Source organism: Acanthopagrus latus, chromosome 19 (genome assembly GCF_904848185.1).
Source record: "Acanthopagrus latus isolate v.2019 chromosome 19, fAcaLat1.1, whole genome shotgun sequence".
Classification (NCBI taxonomy): Eukaryota; Metazoa; Chordata; class Actinopteri; order Spariformes; family Sparidae; genus Acanthopagrus; species Acanthopagrus latus.
This window is the reverse complement of record NC_051057.1, coordinates 2,796,151-2,819,022: the sequence shown is the minus strand read 5'-3', so window position 1 is coordinate 2,819,022 and position 22,872 is coordinate 2,796,151. Positions and strand designations below refer to the sequence as shown.

At 39.2% G+C, this 22,872-nt stretch overlaps 1 protein-coding gene across 1 annotated transcript in view; it reads right to left on the bottom strand.

The window, feature by feature from the left end:
- Positions 1-1,983: 1,983 nt before the first annotated feature.
- Positions 1,984-22,872, bottom strand: part of LOC119009115 (TGF-beta receptor type-1-like) — a 26,977-nt gene continuing 6,088 nt past the window's right edge. The window contains exons 2-7 of the mRNA XM_037080136.1: positions 20,998-21,268; positions 18,915-19,082; positions 17,588-17,744; positions 11,289-11,413; positions 10,921-11,051; positions 1,984-5,841 (exon numbers count right to left, since the gene is read on the bottom strand). Of these exons, the coding sequence (XP_036936031.1) occupies positions 5,716-5,841; positions 10,921-11,051; positions 11,289-11,413; positions 17,588-17,744; positions 18,915-19,082; positions 20,998-21,268 (978 nt within the window). The 3' untranslated portion in view covers positions 1,984-5,715. The remainder of the gene's footprint in view (positions 5,842-10,920; positions 11,052-11,288; positions 11,414-17,587; positions 17,745-18,914; positions 19,083-20,997; positions 21,269-22,872) is intronic.

The following is a 22,872-nucleotide window of genomic DNA, read 5'->3' as shown; positions in this document are numbered from 1 at the left end:
TCTCCTACATTCACATAATGGTCTCCCAGTCTCCCAGTCAATCCCATTTGAGTTACCTGACGGCGCTTCATCCATCTCTTGAACAGGTGAGTGAGTGGACCTTGAGCAGAGACTGTTTTGTAAACTGCTGTTTCTGTCTAAGTCAAGAATTAATTATCAAGCCAAAACAGTTTTTGTATGTTTCAACTTGATTTGAAGTTTGTTTCTCAGTGTTGCTGTGATTGATTTAAAAATTCTATCCAATGAACCAAGAACTGATGTCACCAAATAAATTCAGATGGACTACCTGAAACTATGACATGTCAACAAAAAGTGCCGTCTGCAAATGGCTTCCTCTGAAAAGCAACCACTGCCCCTGAAGAGGCATATTGGAGGTGCCATTTTGTGGAATTCAATGCTTAAAAGGTTCGATTTAACTTTTGCGAGTTGCAGTTTGTGTATTTTGACAGATTATTAAATTATCCATCTCTTATTACATTATCAGTTGCAATAAGGGCATCAACAGAGTTTTTTAAAGATAGAGAAGAAGAACTTTTTCTAAATGAATATCTACCTCAAAAGTAATTTGATGTGTTTGCTCTCCATCCCCCTCCTCTACACTCGGGCTTCTAGTAGAGAAAAATATGTCTCAATGCATTTCCAACTGTGTCGCAAGTGTTGGCATCAAAGTAGAGAGAACAAGCGACTCTGATGCTCATCAATAGATTGGCACTGTGGTTTTCAACCATCATCCATGAAGGCGGCAGCTTTCCATTCTAATTAAACACTAAACTGATGGCTGAGCTGATCAGCACTTTGAAATAGAGAGGAAGAACTCATCAGTGAAATGAGCTGCTGCAGTTGGGTGCACGTCCATAGATGGTGGCTGACAACAACTCTTCAACATACTTCAGCAAATCTTTGAGAGGAGTGCCTACCAAATGACAATGGGCTGGGCTGCATCCAAGCAACATGGCACAGAATGATCAGATTCAGGCAATCTGAGGATATTTACATCCAACGGCAGCTCTCACCTCGACTCGGAGAGCGAGGCGGACAACTAATTAGCAGCACATTAATACATTATGTATCCATAAAGAGAAGCAATGGAGAAAGACAGACTTACCAACATCTAAATTGCCACACAGGTAAACCCCACGGTGGTTCAGAGGTGCACTTATTGCTGAACAATTAAGAGGGATTTCTTAGAGCAAATTGCTGGCAAATCTTATTTACTCAATGTATTAATTATTCATTGTCTGCAGTCATTTGTGCGTTTAAACTGAATGGAGACTTTGTTTTGACCTGTGCTCTAAAAGACAAGTACTTTAGATGGAAGTTAGACACTAGCAAATCTGTAAAATTAAATCAAATGGGTTTAGATGTATGGCAATTTTGGCAACAGGACAAACACTTGACTCAAAACAAGTGTTAAATCAGGTGCTACATATATTTTTTGTTCTTTAGATAGAATAATGACACTACCTTCATCCCATATATATATATATATATATATATATATATATATATATATATATATATATATATATATATATATATATATATATATATATATATATATATATATATATATATATATATATATATATATATATATATATATATATATATATATATATATATATGATTAATACAACAATACAACAAAAGGAAAATAAAATAAGAGTAGATCCTGACTCTTATGCGTTGGTCCCTTAAGGCTTGCTAAGCTGAAATGACAAAATTGTCCATTTTACACATTTTTTTCACCTTTTGTTTTTCGTAAATGTACATTCTAGTAGAAAAAGACCTTGCCACACAAAAAGAAAAAAAAAAAATACACAACCTGGAAAACCTATGGCTTAGTAAATATCCGTTTGCTATATTTAAATGAATGTACCTCATTTTTGTTGATTATCCTACAAAGAAGAAAACGCTTGAAAGTTGATTTGCACTGCTGCGCTGTCAATGGCGCAAACATATGAAAAGAACGAAAATCAAAAATCCAAGAGTTTACATTTATAGGGCAATATCAGTAATGCTTACAAGTCTTTTTAGGCTCTTTTCAGAAGCCGCTGTGAGCTTTTGTGGCATCATCTTTCCAACAAAACACAGTTTGAGGTGCTGGAGCTCAGTTTCCAGACACTGTCCACCAGGAGGAGAAGCTGTACAATGACTTGTTGCTGAGGTGGGGGGTGGATTGACGAAATGGCACCAGAGAGTCGGCTGAGTTGTGGGTGCTGTGACGTGCTGTGTGTTGCTTTCCGTCCCTACTTGGGTGTGCATAGTAAGAGCTTGCCGTATGCTCGCCATGGCTTCCGCAGGCATTCCCAACACACACGCGCTCAGAGCTGCATACAGGCAAGAGCAAAACACTCCACAGCAGCCGACATGAGAGGAGTTGGGTTTTTAAAGCACTGGCACTTTCCGGTAACAGCTGGCTTGGAAGGCATGGTGGCAGCTGATTGTTGGTGTTGTTGTTCTTGCTGTTTGTGGTTTAGCAGAGCAGAGTATAGAAAATAGACACATTTATCTACTGTATATTGCATATGTTGCAGCATGTTCGCCAAAAATGAATGAGGTCATTATGTCCAGTTTAGTTTTGCAAAAAAGATCCCCTGCCACCAGAAAGGAAAAAAAACAAAACAAAACAAAAAAAAAACACAATAAATTAAACTGACCTGTCCAACTCCCTCCCAATGCAGAGGGAGACGGGGAAATACAACAGTAACAAATTAAAAAAAAAAAAAAACAGGTGCAAAACTGTTGCAAAGATGAGAGGTTCTGCTAACAACTCAACTATATGAAGAACAGATGAAGACAATGTTTGTCTGGACCCCTCAGGGCAGCTTACAGACTGTCCCATTACCCCCAGGTCCTCACTTCAGTTCCCAATGCTACTTTATAACAACTCCAGAGTAGGGCTGCAAACAACTTCACCCCAGAACTGTTTACTTTGTGAAATCATCTTTACCCTCTGAAATACTATTGGTAAAGGCTGAGCTACTGTTAGCTCCAAGCCAGTGACTGTCTGCTCATTTTGCAACTCTGTTTTCAAGCAGCAAACCAATGGCCAAGAAATCAATAACTGCTTGAAGTGAAAAGGGGGGGAAAAAAAATCCTCAACTTTCACGTATTTCACCAAGTATGTTTAGCAAAATGTGCAGTGCATTAACAGAATGGAAAACATTTTTAATTGCTTTGGGTTAAAACCACTGATTGTTTATCTATTCTCTGACTTCCAACACATTTTACAATTTTTGATAGGACACTGCTCTACTCATTCTTTGTGCATGAAAGCCACAAATGGCTATAGTAATTTCAATTTTATAGGAAAACCTACTATTTGAGGACTAAAATGTAATGCATCCTCAATTTAATACTGACATTTACACACCACCAGCACAGAAGCAATACATTATGTCTAACTTATGTCTTAAGTTGATATAGTGACTTCTCTTCTTTTCAAAAAGCTCAGAGAAGCACTTCCAGATGAGTCTCTGTACCCTGGAATGGAAATAGAGATGTTTTTCATTTAATTCCATCATAAAAGTAGAATTCTAAATTCTAAAAGTGGGCCATTAAAAAAAAAAAAAAACTTTTGTTGTCCAAAAGGGAATCATAAGCATTCACTGTTGGCTTGAATTGAGCGTGACAGTCATTAAGACAACACACAATATAAGAGTATCCAACTTCACAAAGTAAACAGCCTGAATCATCATTTTCATTTTAGTAAAGATGTCATGATGTTTTAGATTAGGGCTGCAGGATATTGGAAAAAAACTGACATTGTAATGTTTTTTAACCCTGCAATATATATTGCAATATGAAAAAATACAGGAATTTTCATCAGATGACCTGAATAGCACTTTATGTTATGCTGCACTGCTGCTATCATGTGGAATATTAACCTGCACTGATGTTACCTGTTTTTGTCATACAGAGATGTGTGGTACTGACGTAAATGGTCAAACTAATTAGTTGTGTTACCTCTTGTTGTGGCAACAGATGCAAGACACTGTCGACACAGAACACGTGTTTGGTCAATATCATCCTTCTTGTAGCCGGAATAATTCCAGATAACTGATGTTGCTTTTCTTTTTGGCACCAAGTCTTTGTTTTTGGCAATTTTCTCTTGTTTGTTGCTCATTTGTCAATGTTGTTACCAGCAACTCACTCCATGCGCAGGACTTGGTCTGCTTTGGCACACTGATTAAGAACTAATGTGATTGGTGGATCGCTGTGCATGTAGAGTCTGCATGCACAGTGTGTGTCACGTACCCTTGAAATTAGATGAGTTCATTTGCCTCCTACATCGCAGGCCCTGCCATGTGACTATTGCGCGTATGTGCATCGCGATGACAATGCTCAAATGATGTATCGTGCAGCTCTATTTTAGAGTGTTATCAAAAAGATTTGAAGGGTACACTCTAGTTATTACAACCACGTTTTGGATTTGTCTGAAGTTACACCAACAGAAAACTTGATGTGATTTTTTTTTTCCCCAACTAAGTGCTTTAATTCGATGAAATAGAATTCACAGTACGAGAACACGCTAACTGGTGTTATCTGTATTAAATATGTGAACACTTAATCTGATAGGACAATGGTCCAACGGAAGGTTTACCTTTGCATCTTGAATTTCTAGTGCCTACATTTCACCATTCCAGTTCTAGCAGCCTTTAACTTTAAGGCAATTTCAAGCCACATTAAATCAGATGAAGAGTTAATAATAATTTAAGTGCTACAAATTAAGTGGTGAGAACTTTCAACAATATTCAGAAGTGACTGAATTTTACAATTAGGTTTATCTTTAAGGCATTTCATTGCTACCATACATGTACTGAATATGAAATAGAATACATCTCTCATTGTAATGAGTAATGCAAGCTCCTATACTGGTTCACCTGAAAACATGACACATGTAGGAGCATTACATGCGGTTACATTCAGATATGAATGTATTGGGCTGCTGACAGATCACATGAATTGGATGACTCCAAAGTTTTTTTCAAACACATTTTTTTTGTTGGAAATGAAAAGAGATATAAATGTTCCATGGCAAAAAATATGATTCCAAGATGTAAACTAGCAATTTGCAGCCCTACTGAAGAGTAGCTCATATCTCTGAATTAAAGATTGAAATGCTATTACACAAATGAGGGGGTGAGGAAAATGATGACGATGACAGGAGATGAGAGCGAAGCTGCGCTAGCTCAAAGGCCCCCCAGATTCGTTCCCTGTCTGGCCTTTTGTTTATCTGATGGGGACTGAGCTCCTATAGGTGGGCGTGTGATGAGTGGTAGAGGCGGACCTTAAGATGAAAACCAGTTGCCCCAATGGGTCTTTCAGAGTGTTCATGTGATGAATGTAGTAAAGGAAGATGGAGGATAATGAGTGGAGGCTTCCTTTGATGCCTCTGTTGTCCCCTTCAGACACAATCATCCTTCCTTTGGTCCATCCATCCAGCCCATGCATGTATGTTTGTCTGCTCGGTGCAACACACGCACATGTGCACACGCACACACACACGGTTCCTCAGTATCAGCTACAGGACTCATCAGTTTATGGGATAGAAAAAGAGAGCACAAGGGGAAAAGAAGTCCTCACTTCTCATCAAACCAGAGCGTAGAAACACTTGATGAATAATAATGAAGACAATAATGCTATAATGCTTATGATATGGTTGCGAGTCAGAGGTGTGTGTGTGTGCGTGTGTGTGTTTGGTAGTTGTGTCTACATCTTGATTCCCTCCTGTTGGCTGAGCTGAGACAGGGTTTTCTTGATTCGGAGAGCAGTGAGTCGGGCGGCACTGTTGGCATACCAACACTCCCTCATTATCTTCGCCATCACTCGCAAAGCCTGCGGAGGAGATACGACAAAGGTTAACATGACTAGATTACAACATGATGTTTGAACAGTTGAGAAATAAACTTGGCTGCTGTTCTGCATAAAAATAAGACAACTGCAGGTTTGATGACGTGGGTTTGGATGGGTTGACCAACACTTACATCAAAATCTGAATGTCGCCATGATTTGTAAGGTTCTGAGTTAAATTCAGTCTCCCATTACATTCACAATCAACATGATTCCTTCACAGCACAATACCTGTCATGTATTCTAACATTGATCGTATCCATACATATTTTTTAATTCCATGTCCTCCAAAAAATATTGACTGTCCTGGTTTCATTGAACTACATTTCCATTTTTCATTTTTATCGTCATGATCTGTTATCAGTCCAATAGAACTTAACATTCATCTCATTACTAACTTTGGTATGTCTTCCATTGAGGAATTGGTGAGCCTGTGAAAATTAATGGGAACCCTTCCATCTTTTGAGCACTGTCCCTTAACTTCTCTGCATCAAAAAACAAGACTGGTGGTGCCAGAATTCATACTTATAATTCTGATGAACATTTTAAATCACATGGTAATTCCTACTTTTTTGTACAAATTGTCCTGATTGTCCAGTTTTAAATTCCATTTGTTCACATGTATTTCTTTATTTGCAATCTCTGAAAAAACAGGAAATAAACACATTTAGCATGTATCCAGTGCTGCTTTTCCATCAAAATGAATGGGTCTACGATGGGTTTAGTAAATACGGGTATACCCACTAAAGATTGCCTATTGACCCCAGTCACAATTCCTGCAGGCAATGCAGCCCGTCTGTGATTTGTATCTGAAGCGCTGTGCTGTACCTCACTGACGTTGTATTTCATGTCATAAATGCGTCGAAAACAGTAGAGAAAAAAAACAATAGACCAATTGAGAAAAAAGCACAATGCACCATCCTTATTCATGATAACCTGTTGCTAAACCGGAAGTTAGCTGGCTCTGCTGGTGAGCCTGGTATTGTCACAGCATAGAAGTAGAGCTTTTCTGGCTTCAAAACACCAGTGAGCAGCTTTCATAGGAATGAATGGGCTCCACCTCCAACACTGTGTCCAGTAATAAAATCCCTAATTCCTTCCTTATTTACTGCCACCACCAGATGTTGATAATGTGTCATCACTTTGCACAACGGAATTCAGCGTGTCCACCCAGGTCTTATGTTTAGATCAAAGCCAAGCTGAGGTGCTCTTTGGAACTAGCTCAATTAATATAGTATCAGCTAATAAATTCCAGTTGTGCTTTCTTAAAAGGTGAATTAATTAAGGTTCCACCACTTCCAAGGTGTGAACCTGGTGAAAATAAATAGCTTTCACCTGATGTTTACCAGCCGCTGTTTCCTGACCCCTCAACCTGCTTGTAATCATAGTTTTACAGAAAAACCAAAAGCTTATCACACCAATGTATCTGTCCTTTTTTTCATTTAGTTCTTCTACAGTTTTTCTTATTACATTTTTTCTATGTCTGATCTTATCTATGTATTTAAAGTATTATGTATATATAGTAGTATATATGTATTCCTCTTGCCTCACTAAAGTGGTTAATTTCAACTACATCTATATGTTTAAAGTAGGCCTTGGAAGAGGGTAGAGCCTCAAGTTTATCTCCTTTTGTAGGGCTGTTAACATCATCTGGTGTGTATGATTCAACATGTCTGTGTATATGTCGGTCACAACGTCTGTCTAGTGAGATGCTAGCTCTCCATCCATGGAACTTCCTACTAAATAAGCAAAAAGAAAAAGGAAACTGAACAAAGTCCAGGGTTTTTTTAACACTGAAAGAGTGCCACACTCTCCATTACTCCCCATTATCATGGTAATAATAGATTGTGTTGGGTTTAACAACACTCCCAGTGTTGTCTGCTTCTGCATGTAGTCTTGTGCCAACTCGTTAAACCTGTTGGTCTGTCTGGAAGGGTGTCATTACTGCAATTGCTGTGGCTCAATGTGCACTGCTGTTGTGTGAACATGAGTGGTGTCAGGAAACACTGTTGACACAGAAGGTGGCCTAGCAATTACTGCAGGAAACACCATAGTGTCTCCATAATTAAGATGTTTTTGTTTTGAGTGAGTAAATGCAAATTTCTGGGTTCTGTCTGACTTTATCATTAAGGGGCACAGCAGATTTAAAACTACTCTTGACATTACGTTATAGGCGGTGTGGGCTGCTCAAAATTCATTGACCTGATCAGCAGTAAACACAAGGGTGAAACAGAAAGCTGAAAGTGGGTGGGACTGCACCTGAAATAGCAGGGATCGCTCAAATCTGCCTTAGTTTCTGTGTTAAATTGCTTTGTGGTTCTGTTTATTTTCTTCATTTAAGTAAAGGTTTAGCTAAATAATTATATCCGTAAAATATGAACTGTATTTGAACTCAACCTCGAAAGAAAAGAGCTAGAGCTACCATGTCGTGGCATTCAAACGGTTCACCGATTAAGCAGACTATGAATGAACACAAAGTTCTAGCCACGACAATAGTAATATTGAAAATGGATGTTGCTGCAAAGAAGCTACACGTTGTACAAAGTGGATACTCCACACACATTAACCCAGCAACACAGAAGATCTCTACCATCAGCAATGTTTAGAGGTAGACAGCCAAGACAAAGAGTCAAATGTGAAATATGGTCACAATATGGTCATAATGTCAAAAATCAATAATGGCTGGAAAATTGTTTTGTCAGACATTATAATGTCATAAAATAGTAACACCAACTTTTGACCATTTGACTATAAAATGTCATCACTGCATTATTTTATCATATATAAGACATCTGTGCAAAATGTTGTCATTATTAGTGAATGAATTCTTGGGTAATGGCCAAACACACATTCTGTGAGTTAACATTTCTGCCACATGTAATAAAATTCCCTCAAGTAGTTCCTGAGACATCACGTCCCTGAGAATGGGTTGGACTTTGAATGGACAGATGTACAACCTGAAAACACAATGAACACCACTTTACCCTGCAGTGCAAAGCAAGTCAATATGAAAACTTGTAAGTTATAGAGGATGGACCCGTCTTAATTTCTCAGTATTAAGACAAATAAGGTTTGTGACTGGGTTCATTGGTAAAATGTATGTTTTTGTGATCTGTTATAATCCTTGTCACTAAAACTTAGTTTAGAACATGATTTAGCTTTGCAGAGTTTTAAAAGAACACTTCTTAGTAAAGTACATTGGAAGCTGAAAGCTAATGGAAGAAAAGGGAACCCTGAAAATCAGTCCTCTATTGAGATTCCACTGAAAAGATAAACATGTAGAGAATACAGCCTTCATGGTTTAGTTAACACACAAGCTAGTGATGTTGCTAAGCTCACTGGAGAAAGTACCTGGGCAGAGACTACAGGAGATGTTTTAAAGTCCACATACTGCCTTTGGCTCAGAAAGCTCTTATTACCCTATGATTAGAGAGAGAATTCCCAAGATTCTCTTTGGGGCAGAGTTATGAGTATATGAGTGTTATGCTACAAACAAGCTTTGTGTATGACCAAACAAGAATTTTAACCTTTAAAAAAAAACATCAACAAAAAAAAATGGACTCACAAACATCATAGCTGTCTGGATGCTGCCAGACAAAAATGTTGAGTATTTTTAAACATCAATCACTATTAAAAAAGATGCAAACTGAACTATCTTAGTGGTGAAGAACATTGGAGGTCTTGTAGGGAAAAAAAGAGATGTGCACATTATTTACAATTCAAATCAGTTACTTATGCTCTTGAATTTCCACATACATCTGTACAAAACAAATCAAACTTAACAACAAATCCATTAATCCAAATAGCATATTAAACCTAAACTGTCCATGGTCTGATAAATGTCTATCGAGTGCTTCATTAACTTCCCTGTGGTATAGGTGCTGACGAGTATTGTTTAAATGTCAAATGTTGCATAACAGTATACAAAAAAGCCGCTACAAGGAACTACAGAGCAGTAAGACTCCACAATTCATCCACAACACTTTGCTATAAAAAAAAAAACTGTTGACATTTATGACGTCCTACAGTTGGGCCGGGGTGTTCCTGCCTTAACAGACTGAGAAGACACAACTACTTGGAACTTTACCTACCTACAGTAATTTGATGACTCATGTACAGTAAGTTGCTTACAGTGCTTTGATAAAAAAATTCAAAACAGTCACTCATAGGACGTCCAAGTCTATAAAGGAAAGACAAAATTTGTAGAACGTGCTCAGTAAGTATGATGCACATGGTTAAAAGCACTGGGATAATAAGTTATTGTTTTATGTATGTCTTTACAGATGAACTAGTTACAATGGGTGACAACTGATTTTTGATACAGTTAAACAATGGATTGTTTGGGGTGAAGTATAGAGCAGAGCTGAGGCTTTTTATAAGCAGAATTTGTATTTACCCATACCCTAGTAACCCTAATAGGCTCAATATCTGCTGCAGTACGAGCACAAGCATGTTGTCAGCCGCTGTTGTTGTTGTGAGACATTGAGGGGTTCAGAGGTCGGAGGCTATAGGTTGAGGGGTGGGACGATGGCGTCATCGTTTTGGAAAGTATGCGGATTGGCCGTCCACACAAGAACGGGAGGGCTGCGTTTTCGGCCCCTTACTCGAATCAGGTCAAATTAGATTGTAATGACTCCCAAAGCAGTTAACAAACCAATACCACAAGTGTGTGCAAAAGACAGTTAAAACTGAAACCAGAGACAGGATACAACACACGCCTACTCCTGCCACAAGCTGAGTGGTTGGTTCCTCTCTCGGGACTGTGGAAATGACTGTGCTGTGTATAGGTGCGTGTGTGTATATCATACAATTGAGCAGTGTTATTGAGAAGGACTCCAGGGCTTCAAGGTTCGGACTTACTGCTGGATACAACTGGCCTACTTAGGCTGAAAATAACATATTTCTGGACCTTGGTAGGACAAGATTTCTACGTTGATACACAGAAGACAAGAGACTGGGAGTGTTGCTGTTCACAAAAACAGTAGAGTGGTGTACTCCTACAGACGCTTCTATTTGAGGGATAATTGTGCTCTAAGTTGTAAGGATTACACTTTTCTGTCCTACCTCACAGCTCTGCCAGCGGTTGGGAATGTTGGGCCGAAGCTTCTGCTCACAAACCACCTTCCTCATCTCCTCGACTGATGGATCTGACTGAACCAGGTCATAGTAGGGCAGCTGGTAGTCCTCATGGATGCCTGACAGAAAAAAACATTACGTTACAATGGCTCCACATTGAGGTGGCCTGCATGCTACATGTATACATCAGTGTGTCTGATAATGCATCTTCCCCTCATCCATGCAGATAATGGGATGTCAATATGTCCATAATTAACTCTTCATCATTACTCATTAATCTGTCAGCCTCCCCTTCTCCCTGTTTAGCCAGTGAATCCCCCCCCATCCCAACCAACCCCCACTCATTTGATCCTCACCTCCCATAGAGCAGCGGCTGGCAATCTCCCAGAAGACCAGGCCCATGGCGTAGATGTCAGCTCGCTTGAAAGACTCAAAGTGTTTCATGTTTATGGAGTCATCCAGGACCTCGGGCGCCATATACCTGAACAGAAAGACATGAACTGTTAACACCCTATTTGTTGGTTATAAACACATTTTTGGGCAATAACAATTATTGTTACATAAGTACACAGTAGGGCTGCACGATATTGCAAAAGACTGACACTGCGATAAGAAAAAATACAGGAATTTTCATCAGATGACCTGAATAGCACTTTATGTTATGATGCACTGCTGCTATCTTGTGGACAATTAACCTGCACTGATCTTACCTCTTTTTGTCATACTGAGCTGTGTGGTACCAACGTAAATGGTCAAACAAATTAGTTGTGTTACCTCTCATTGAAATAATAATAATTATAATAATAATTGAAATAATTCCGGATAACTGATGCTGCTTAACTGATTTTCTCTTGTTCATTGCTCATTTTTCAATGTTGTTACCAGCAACTCGCTCCATGTGCAGGGGCGTGGTCTGCTTCAGCACACTGAATAACAACTAACGTGATTGGTGGATCGCTGCGCACATCGCAGGCCCTGCCATGTGACTATTGCGCACATGCATTTTTTTTACATCCAGAGGAAAATTTTGGTGGACAGGAATCAGTTGGATGTTAGGCTTTGGGCTTAAGCTTCTTAAAGCTAAGGTGACTTTTGGAGTTGTAAAAACAAAAACAGAAGCATGCTTCTCAAAATAATCTTAGATTAAGATCTGCATTCTATCAGTCAGCAATAACCACAGTAAGGACAACCTGATGGAGAAAGTTAGAGGCTCCAGAATTTTTTATTGTGTTTTTGGCTGATCAAGGTAAAGGATATTTTTCTATTGCACCCTGATCTATTAATACCCTTGGTCATAAATGCCACCTTCCAGTAATTTGGTTTTGGTTTCCTCATCTTTTGACTGCCTGACAGTAGTCCTGATGTAGGCATCTCTGCAATAGCAGGACTCCAGACTGCTACCAAATGGTCGCATTTTGTGACCAAAATTTGAAAAAGTGTGACTAAATTGGCTAAATTTTACATTTAGTTGCGTATGTGCGATTTGCTGTCATGAAGGGGCGAATCAAATAATCTGGAATCACAGGTGGCAGGCCATTGTTGTGAACAAACAACAGTGGAGAATTGGCAAACCGCTGCTGTGGCGATAATACGGTGACTCTTTGCGAAAAGGGCCACTGTAAACACCAAACACCTCTCTTGTTCCCAAGCATCCAGTGTGAATGACTAGCTACACTGTTAACTGAGCTAACTAGCAAAGGGAAGCTACATGTTGCAGCAGTTAGCAGTTACTCTGGTGATATGCTGCTCCCTATTTGTTTTGAGTATACATTTGTAAGGTGTGTACAAATGTCCAAACACTGTAAACCTGTAGACACTATTAAATAGGTGGCAGTAAAATATCATGTAAAATTCAATAAATAAAGGCTGATATTGTACATTATCAGTCATAACAGCTACCTTATCCATGGCGTTAATAAAAGCCTTACATTCAGTTCATTCCATCCATGCAGGACAGATGTGTTTTGTTAACTCTTAAGCCACCAATTTGATGAGAGTCACATTGTGATTAGCATCCAATACAGCCTGTGGTCCACTGAAGCTAATCTGATCAAGTCATGTGAAAAGACCACCAAGGTCCTGCAAAATAACTCCAAATACACCCCCCCAAAAATTGACCACAATAACTAAACACAATCTTTTTCATTCCTGCTGACAAAGAAATCAGATGAATCAACACTAGATGTGTGGGGACTGATGATGTGTAATGAGCTGGATGAAACAGTGTAATCAAATATCTTCCACTCTAAGCATAAACGTCTTAATTTAATTTCTTTAACTCATTGATGTGAAAATAAAGAATAGTAGCCTCTGTCAAACTGCTGCATCACAAAAATTAGAAAGGGAGAGCACCACACTGTAAACTGAAGACATTAATAGATATTTGCTAGGAAACACAGAGGAAGCTAAAATATGTGTCAAACAGCAAGAGAGCAGCCTGATTAAATCTAAACAGCAAGCGGTCTAAATTTGAATTCATCACAGACAAAAGATTATGTACAAAGGATTCTGGGCAGCTGTGGCTCAGGGGTAGAGTCAGGGTCCTGTTATCTGAAGGTTGCTGGTTCATGTCCTAACCCTAACCGTAAACCTGCATGTTGAAGTGTCCTTGGGCAAGATGATGAACCCCAAACAGCAGCCACCACCATCGGTGTGTGAATGTATGTATGAATTACTGCAAGCTGCTTTGGACAAAAGCATCTGATAAATGCCCTAAAATGTAAACATTCTTCTTCTTTTTCCTCTACCAGCAAACCAGCTTTAATGATACATACTGCCACCTCCTGCATCAGACTGTGTAGATAATTTATCGGTCAGACATATATTATACATCACTATCATCATCATCATTACTACATGGTGCCATAGAAGGAATCAAATTCAGCTCACTGTCCACAAGTCATTCTGCACTGAACCTCATGTGTTTATTTACTGAGTGGATGCTGCTTGGTGTACTGTGTTCACATTGTTACTTTACTATCTAACATGAATGCAAAAACCATGTATCTAATACAAGCTGTGCACACTCCTTTTCACATTACAATCAACTATTTCTTTAAAGGTCAACATTCACATTTGTTTTACCTTGAAAGTAGTGCTGGGCGGTATGACCAAAAATGTATATCAAGGTATGTTTCCAGCATGTTCTACTGGTTGACAGAGGAATTACTCGCCCCTTTTAGATGGAAAAGGTGGCACATTTGCTGCAAGGTAAAGGCTGCACTCTGCCGCCCTGTCTATCTAATAGGGAGGTTTAATATTCCTTCTTTCCCAAAAAGCCTCCACTGGTGTTGGCATAAACATGTGATGTGACGTGAGGCACCAAGTTGGCCGTGAACAGTGACGTTCAACATATGCATCGGAAGAAATGTGGCGACACTTGATAGATTTGCTTAATTATAGACTCATGAGGAGGTGAGAACCCATATTCTCACCTCCTCAGTCAAACACATGCTGATGTTAAACCCCTGCTATTAAAGGAAGCGTGCAGCTGAGCGCCTCACGTTAGCTGCCCCAAGCAACAGACAGCTAACAGGAAGCAGGTCGAATTAGTTTAAAATAAGAGCTTTACATTGCACCCCATTGGAATTTAGAACTGGGTTCCTAGTGGGGGCTTTTAATTTGAAAGCAGTGACTGTTAATAGCTTGCCGCTACAACAACAAGCTGACAGCTACAGAGACTGAGGAGACGCTGCATCTCCCGGATCTCAGCAGCTTTCCAGTTGCTCATCTTGACATCCGCAGATGAAGTCATGAACTGCCATGTTTATTCTAGCCATCTTCACCGTAACATAACACCAGAGCACTACGGTTTACCCTCACCACGCCTCGCAGTTGCACCGTGCCTGTTTAGAAGCGCAACATTGAAAAGGGTCCGGTCTAAAACAGTGTCCCATGGCGCAAATTCACCGCTATGGCGGTATATTAAAAATTCATATCATAACGAAAATGTACACTGGTATTCGGTGTGAACCGGTATACCACCCAGCACTACTACAAAGTAGATGCTGAGACAACGATTAAAACCTCCACTTTTAGGCAAAGGTTGAAAAGAATCCTTGAAATGCTCAGAAGAAAAAGGAAATCTGAACATTTATGATTTTGTCGTAATTGGACCAACACTAACAGACATTATGCAATATAACAGAGCTCCATAACAGCTACTAAAAGAACCTGATGAAGAGGCTCCCAACCATTTAACAGCACTTTCTAATTGCATCTGGCCTTACTGGACCATTTGCTCACTGATCAATACCACTGCCATCTCTGGCTTTAACACTGACTTCCTTTAAGACAGATGGCCAAATTATCACAGTCAGGTTATCTTGCATTGTGACATCCTCATTTATGAAGCATCCACTGAAATTAAAGACTATTACTACTTATACTACTACTCCTACTGCTATTACTAATAATAGAAAGCACTTTGTCCATCCACAGTTTATAATTAATTAGCGTTAGTAAACATAAATTGCAAAGAGTTGAATGATCAATACCGCTCACCTGTCTGAGTAGTAAATATGACTTAATCCGTACACAAACTGAACGTAAAGTTGGCAATTTAATATTTTAACATTTCATGGTGGGGAGCAGTTGCCAGGCAACCAGATTGTCATTTTTACATAAGTGAAAACTTTAATTTTACATGCTCTTTCTACTCAACATGTTGTGCTTGATTCTATGAGAATCACAAAGTCAGCAAACATAACATCTCTCAATCTATATAATATCTATCCCAGGTTTGCTAACCTGAGCTAATAATAGCTACTGGTTGATCAAACCCCTATATGTGCTACACTATGCAAGGGGGTATTTTATTGCTAGCTGTATGATGTGTTATTTATGAAAAACTAATAACCAATGGTGTTGCTTTTCAAATGAGGAATGGAGGGGATTTTATTATGCTTGATATGTAAAACTGAACAGACCAGAATTTAGTGGTGCCAACATGTTTGACTAAAACTATACAATGATAATGAAATTAACATGCATTTCAAACCAAACAACATGTTGTCCAATTAAGTGGAATTTTCTTGTTGGACTGATTTTTGCATTTAATAGTAGAAAAAAAAATTAAATAAAACAATGCTAGGGTCAGATCATCACTATGCAACTTGGATATCAGCCAAGGCCAGACCTTCTGTCTGCACTGACTGGAGGCTTGCTGAATCATTTAGTGGCACTGTGATACGCCTGCAGCATCAAACCACCACAGAAAAACTAAAAGATACCACACAGAAACTGGAATTACCACCTTGTGCGTGTGTGGCTTCGCCCGCTTGCCAACTTGCAGTTTCAACCATGTCTGTACAAACTTATTTTACAGAGCGATGACTTTGAGGGAAGTTAATAAGGAAAGTATTTAGTGTGTCTTTGGGTGAAATGGAATTCATCACTATATACTGACATGTATGATTCCAGTGAATAATTTCCAGTGGGAAACATGCCTGTTCAATAATAACATTTTTATGCCAAAAATAGAGTGTATGTGCATTGTTAATGTGCATTTACGTGGGTGAAAAAAATAGACAACTGATTCTTTTCCCATTCTAAGGAGACAATTTTGCCTTCCTATTTTTTTCTTGCGTTTCATGCTTGTTATCACAAAATGGAAAAGGAAACATATTAACAAGTCCACATAAGTCCGCAAGTCCCTTAACTACAACACCACTTACAACAGAGCTGTAGGCAATAAACACCTGCAGTCATTTGATGGGGGAGTAAATGCCGTCCACAACAAAAACAAAACCAAGATGTTAGTGAGTGTTGGTCGGTTGTTAGCCTGATGAGAATGGGTATGAACAACCACTTTTATAGGAGTGCATAGGACTAAGAGTGCTTGGTCATGCTGGTCAATGCAAATTACCTGAAGCTCACTATCACAAAAACAATTAGCTTGTGGAGGACTATGGCTGTATGAGGGGGGAAAGATCATTTGCTTCCTATGGCGTCAATGTTCTGCTCACTTTAAACCCTACTAGCTGGAAATAAAGGAAGAAATGACAAATACCTATTTATGTGGCTTCTGTGTCACAGTACCATCTATCCGCTTGACTTAGAGATTTTTCAAAGTCAGTTGTTTGACAATAATTTAAAGGGACTGAGTTGGATATGCATGTTTCTGTGAGGGCTGTGCCAGGATTACATTTCAATGCTACAATCATCATTCTGCATTTCTATAAAATCTATAAGTGAATATATCTCTTCTTGTAACAAATGCCATATGCAAGTTGACACAGGATTTATTTAAAGGTCAATGACAGCATAAACGATGCTATCAATGCTAGTTTGAGCACCAACTGCGACTGTTTCAGCCCTCTGCAATGACTTGGCTAACTTTAAGTGACAAGATGATTGATTATAACCAGAGATATCCTGATAAACAACTTTTTCTGACGCTCAAAGACGTGCTTTGAAACAGCACAACACCCGCTTATGGTGACAACATTGCACCTGCCTGCAGAGCTGACATTATTCCAAAAGCACACTGATGTCACAGTGAAAGATGGCCAAAATGGTCGACAAAGAAAGTTCCAGTTACCTATTGACAAACCACAGCTGACACAGAAGAAGGAGAGGTATAATCCTGAGTTATCTGCTTCTGAAGAAATGTAACAAAAACCTTTTAAAAAGGGTATGTGCAGCACGTGGTTACCTTTTGGTTCCCACTCTGTGATTTGGAGCGATGTCGATGGTGTCTGTGGCCGAATCATGGCGGACAGCTAGACCCAGGTCAGCGATGCAGCAGGTCCCGTTCTTCTTCACCAGAATGTTCTTTGACTTCAGGTCTCTGTGGGCAATAGCTGGCTTCCCTGGAGGCAGAACATCATACATTCAACAAGAGCCCTGCACTAACAGAAACTTCATAAGAAACACTGAGCATTCTATACATGACATGTATGGGAAATGTCAAAAACATAAAAGATGAAGATGATAGGGATTTTGATTTGACTATTAGAATTTACATATCATAATACAGCTTCTTTGAACCAGGGCTGGCTATGAAGTAAAATTTCTTTTGAATCTTGGTCAGTACCAATGGGAATTGGAGTTAAATCAGAAGCAGAACACCAAGGTATATTTAAATTTAGTGATGCTAAAGGAAAAGTGAAGTATTACAAAGCCCTTGTAATCCAATAAATTCCCTCCAGTGATGTAACTCACTGGCTAAGTCGCACTGTGGGTACGGTAAGTGGCAGGTTTTAAAAGGTGAGAAGAAATAAAAAAGGTTATAACTCTTGATCTGCTGTATTGATTTTGATCATTTGTTTTTAAACCGCCCATACTGAGTCCAACAGTGTGTTCTGTCCCCCTATTAAAAGGTTTCCCAGTATGTGTTTTTCCTCACTTGAATCAAGGGTTTAGGACAGAGGATGTTGCTAACTGCACAGACTGTGAAGTCCACTGAGGCAATGTGGTTGTGATTTGGTGCTATACAAATAAAATTTATTTGATTTAATTGTATGAGTACACTGCAGACCGGTGGACTGATTTTCAAAACCAGTACACATAGCATTGCAATATCATCAATGTTGGCCAGTCAAATAAATGCAAGTGCACATGCCTGGCAGATTTCTTTGTGCAGTGTTTTTTCATCTGATAAACCCTCAGTGCATTAATCTGTCCTTACAACCATACTAACTGGACTGGATATCATTGTATCCAACTACATAAAAAACATGCTTCAACCAACCAGTCTCTGTCTCAATCCCCACTTAAAGGACCAGATAAATGATACTTCAGCATGTTATGCCTCACTGAAGCCAATAAGTTTAAAACTGCTCATCAAACATTCATCAAAGTTGATTATTGATATATCATTTAGAAGACATACAATAAAACCATCAGTTGTACAAACAAAAATCACAATTAAAGGCATCCCCAGGATGGCATGCAGTATATGTGCCTAGGACAAATGTAAGTGTGTGTGTGTGTGTGTGTGTGTGTGTGTGTGTGTGTGTGTGTGTGTGTGTGTGTCTCACCTTGTGTGCCCACTATCTCCATGTGGAGGTGGGCGAGGCCGCTAGCTGTGGATAGGGACAGTTTGATCATGCCCTCCACAGTGACAGTGTAGCGGTTCAGGTAGTCAAACAGGGAGCCGTGTTCGTGGTAGTCAGAGACAAGCCACAGCTGAGTCCACGTCCCATTATCTACACAGACACACAGGAAGATGAGAGAGGAGATAAAAGATTAGAGATGAGGGTTGTTTTTTTTCAGTAGTTAGCAATCTCCACTGGAGCCTGACTGATTTAATCTTATTTCATAGACACTACATGTCTTAGTTCTGCATATCATGATGTTATTTTCACTATCATTCCGGCTGTTCTGATAGGTCATCAATGCGAGTGATACTATGATGATTTGGGACTGTGTTTGAGGAAAAAAAGTTCAATGCAATTTGAACTCATTGGGATTTTTGGGTTATAAAATAAATATATTTATAGGTTTAAAGAATTTGACGGAAGTGACTGAGAAATTATATTCTGCCAAGGGCTTGATGCAAGTTAGTCACTTTCCAGTGACCACCTTACAGTCACTGAAGAAAACAGCTAAACATGATTTCTTTGGAGCATCTTCTAGTACAAGGCAGTGTGGTTTTTAATGTCAACTGCATCGATCTGGTTGAAATGGTTAACTGTGGCTCTGTTTACACCTGTCTCAGGTGGAAAAAGGTCGTTTGGGCTGCATACGACCACTTTCAGCAGTGTGTATACACGTGTCTTCGGCTACATCTATGACAAGGTTTCAAATATCTGGACCTTTTTGTTAATTTGGCTAATGGTATACATTAGAAGGTGTAATATGTATGACATTTAAAACACAAAAAATAACCAAGATTATTAACAGAGTAATACTGTACAGGTCAGTTTTGAAATGATGCCATTGTTTTGCAGAGATGTCCACAAATTTAGCATGCTTACAAGCTAGCTAAAGTCATCCTGTCTCATACTAATACTTTACTACATTAAATTACATATTGTCCCTTTGAGGTCCGTCTTTGTGAAAAAAGTGATTTATGGTGATTCATGGTCACACTGTTTATACTGAACATATTGCGTACAAGCCTATTTCTGTTTCTAACGTTTTCATTATATTGTTTATTTTTTTAGTATTATTATTATTTATTGTTAAATTGAACTGTCCTTTGGCTGCTGTGACACAGAAATTTCCCAGTTTGTCGGACTAATAAAGGAATTCTCATTCTGATGTGTGATTCAATCACAACTGGTCACCCGGTGGACACATTCTAACGCAAGGTGTGAAGTGGCGTACTTAGAGCTGTCCACTTGTGATAGGATCACTGTAGATGCATGGGATGCCAGGTGTACTGCCTCCATGTAAACTGGAATTTAACCTCTAAATATTGTTTGAGGGGTGTTTGCAGATGGGATGTTTGCAGTCGACAAATCATCCAATGTGTAGACATGTCTTTACAGATTACCATGACTACATCATATTCTTCATCCCATAAATAAATTAATAATAATAATAATAATAATAATAACAATAATAACAATAATACACAATAAGAAATCAGTAAAACTGTAATGAACACAGTGTAATGACAGTGCTCCCAAGTGTGTCTGTGCATGTGCGCGTGCCGGTGCGTGCGCATATGTGATGCTGGAGTTGTTAGACTTTGTGTTAATGTACTTGGCCTTCAGTGTGAACCATTACTCCCCCACACTGTCTACCAGCCTGTCTCTTCACCGTGAACACTTGCCTGCACTAACCTCCCCTTTAGCAGAGCTGCTTCTCTGCTCCGACAGCTCAAGGTTCACTCCTAATTAAAGCTGCCCACACTGTCAATTGCAGATGATAAGCTCAGCCTGGTGAAGATCTATGTTTAGACTTAATACGCTTTCATGAAAACTTCAGCCTTACAATTGTGCCAACTATTTTCTTGCAGTTTCATTCAAGTTATTTTTGGATCTTCCTGCTGGCTCAAGTCTGATGTTTATCCTGTTCTTCCTCACTGTATGATAAGCCTTACATTTTTCCCACAGATCTATGTGCAGACTTATCTTAATCCAGCCTCCTAGAACACCTCTAGAGGTTTCTCACCTTTGTTATCAGCCGCAATGAAGCCCAGAATGTTCTCGTGTCTTAGCATCACAGTTTGGTAGATCTCAGCCTCGCGGAACCAGGAACGTTCCTCGCGAGAAGAGAATATCTTCACGGCCACCTCCTCACCACGCCATTTACCGCGCCACACCTCCCCGAAACGCCCCTTCCCGATGCTCTCCTGGAGGATGATGGTCCTGGCGATGGTCCTCTGTACTAGCAGTGGCAGACCTGGAGATACAGAGACAGAGATAAAGCATTTCACAAGGCTCTGGTGTTAAATATATATATATATATATGTAATGTAATTTAAAATGTTAACAAGCTGCAACTATTGGAGAATAAATCAATAAAAAGAACGGTTCTGAGGTACAAGTATGTAAAGAAAAAAGATTACCCACCCTGACAAATCAATAGCACAAGAAAAGATATACATTTTCTCTGAATATTACAGCTGTATTTACAGGTACTGAAGAGCAACATTACTCCCTCTAGCAATCCTTCCCTTTGACTCTCCAACCCAGACCAATTTCCGCCTTATTAATGCATTTGGTGGCCATAATTCCTAGAACTGTAGTTACTAGCTCTCATTTTAATGTCTCTTAACAGCTGGAGGAATGTGATGCTGTCTTGTGCTTCTGTGATGAGTCACTTTTTTTTATTTCAAATGTGTCCATGGCATTACTTACATTAAAAGGCTAATAACTGCTGTTGCTATAAACACCATGAACTGCAATAAAGTGACTGTATAGATCAAAAAGGGGGATTTAGGGTTACATCCCAATGTAATATAATTTCATAAACAGTACATTTTCCTCATAACATGATAACTTTCTTATGACCATTTTCAAATTTTTTGTTCTTTTTTTATCCTAAACCTGTCCTACTACATCATTCTCATACTTCTACTTCTGGCAATTTCTTGAATCAAACCACAGATTTTCTGGTTTTAAGATGTTCCACTCTTTCTACAACTGTTTATCATGAAGGGCAAAGAACCAGTAAAATGAGAAAAAAACAAGCAGTGATGAGGGCTGACCAAAGCGTTGCCTGTGTCTAGGACTAAAAGTTCAATTTGAAAGAACGACGCAGAGACTACAGCCAATAGCCAAATAGCACGTAATGTACGTTTTTCACCTACCTGAGAGGAAATACCTCTCCATACCACCAGGTGGTGGTAGTCTCTTTCAATCAATCTAAAAGGGAAACAGGAAGACCCAGGACTGCAGGTATACTAAATGCTGTTTAATAAGTAATGCATTTACCTCAAAGGTAAAGAGGCAGTTAAAAATAAAAAGAACAAACCGTACTTTATGGTTGAAATCGTGGATACTACAGCATCGCACTCATGGGGCTCTCTTTCTTTCTCTGTTTGTCTTCTCTTGCACTAATTTGCTTAGCTGAACAGCCATTCATAGTTATTTCTCTCACCAACAGGGTGCGCTACTGAAAAGTTAGCCAGAAAGCCACAGACCTGGACTGACTAGTACCAACACTGCCAGCCACAGCACAAAAAATATGGCAACGGGTGCTCGCCAATGACCCCAAAGAGTTTTGGTGCTAAATTGTTTGCTGAAGTGGAGCTTAGTTTTGTCTTTATTTGGTCTGTAACATTTACAATAAGCATGCACTTATTGTAACAACTCTGTCAGCTTGCTAGTTTGGCAAACGGATCATGAGGAAACAGAAAATGATAGTGGAATGAACATTTCAACAGGCACCACACACATATTCTAACTCAGGAAAGTGATAACAGCCCACACACTTCTGCCACACACACAGACAAACACACGAGACAACCACTCACACACACACTATCAGCCACATGCACGACTGTGTATTGTGCAATATAGTGTAAATAGCTAGAAAAAACTG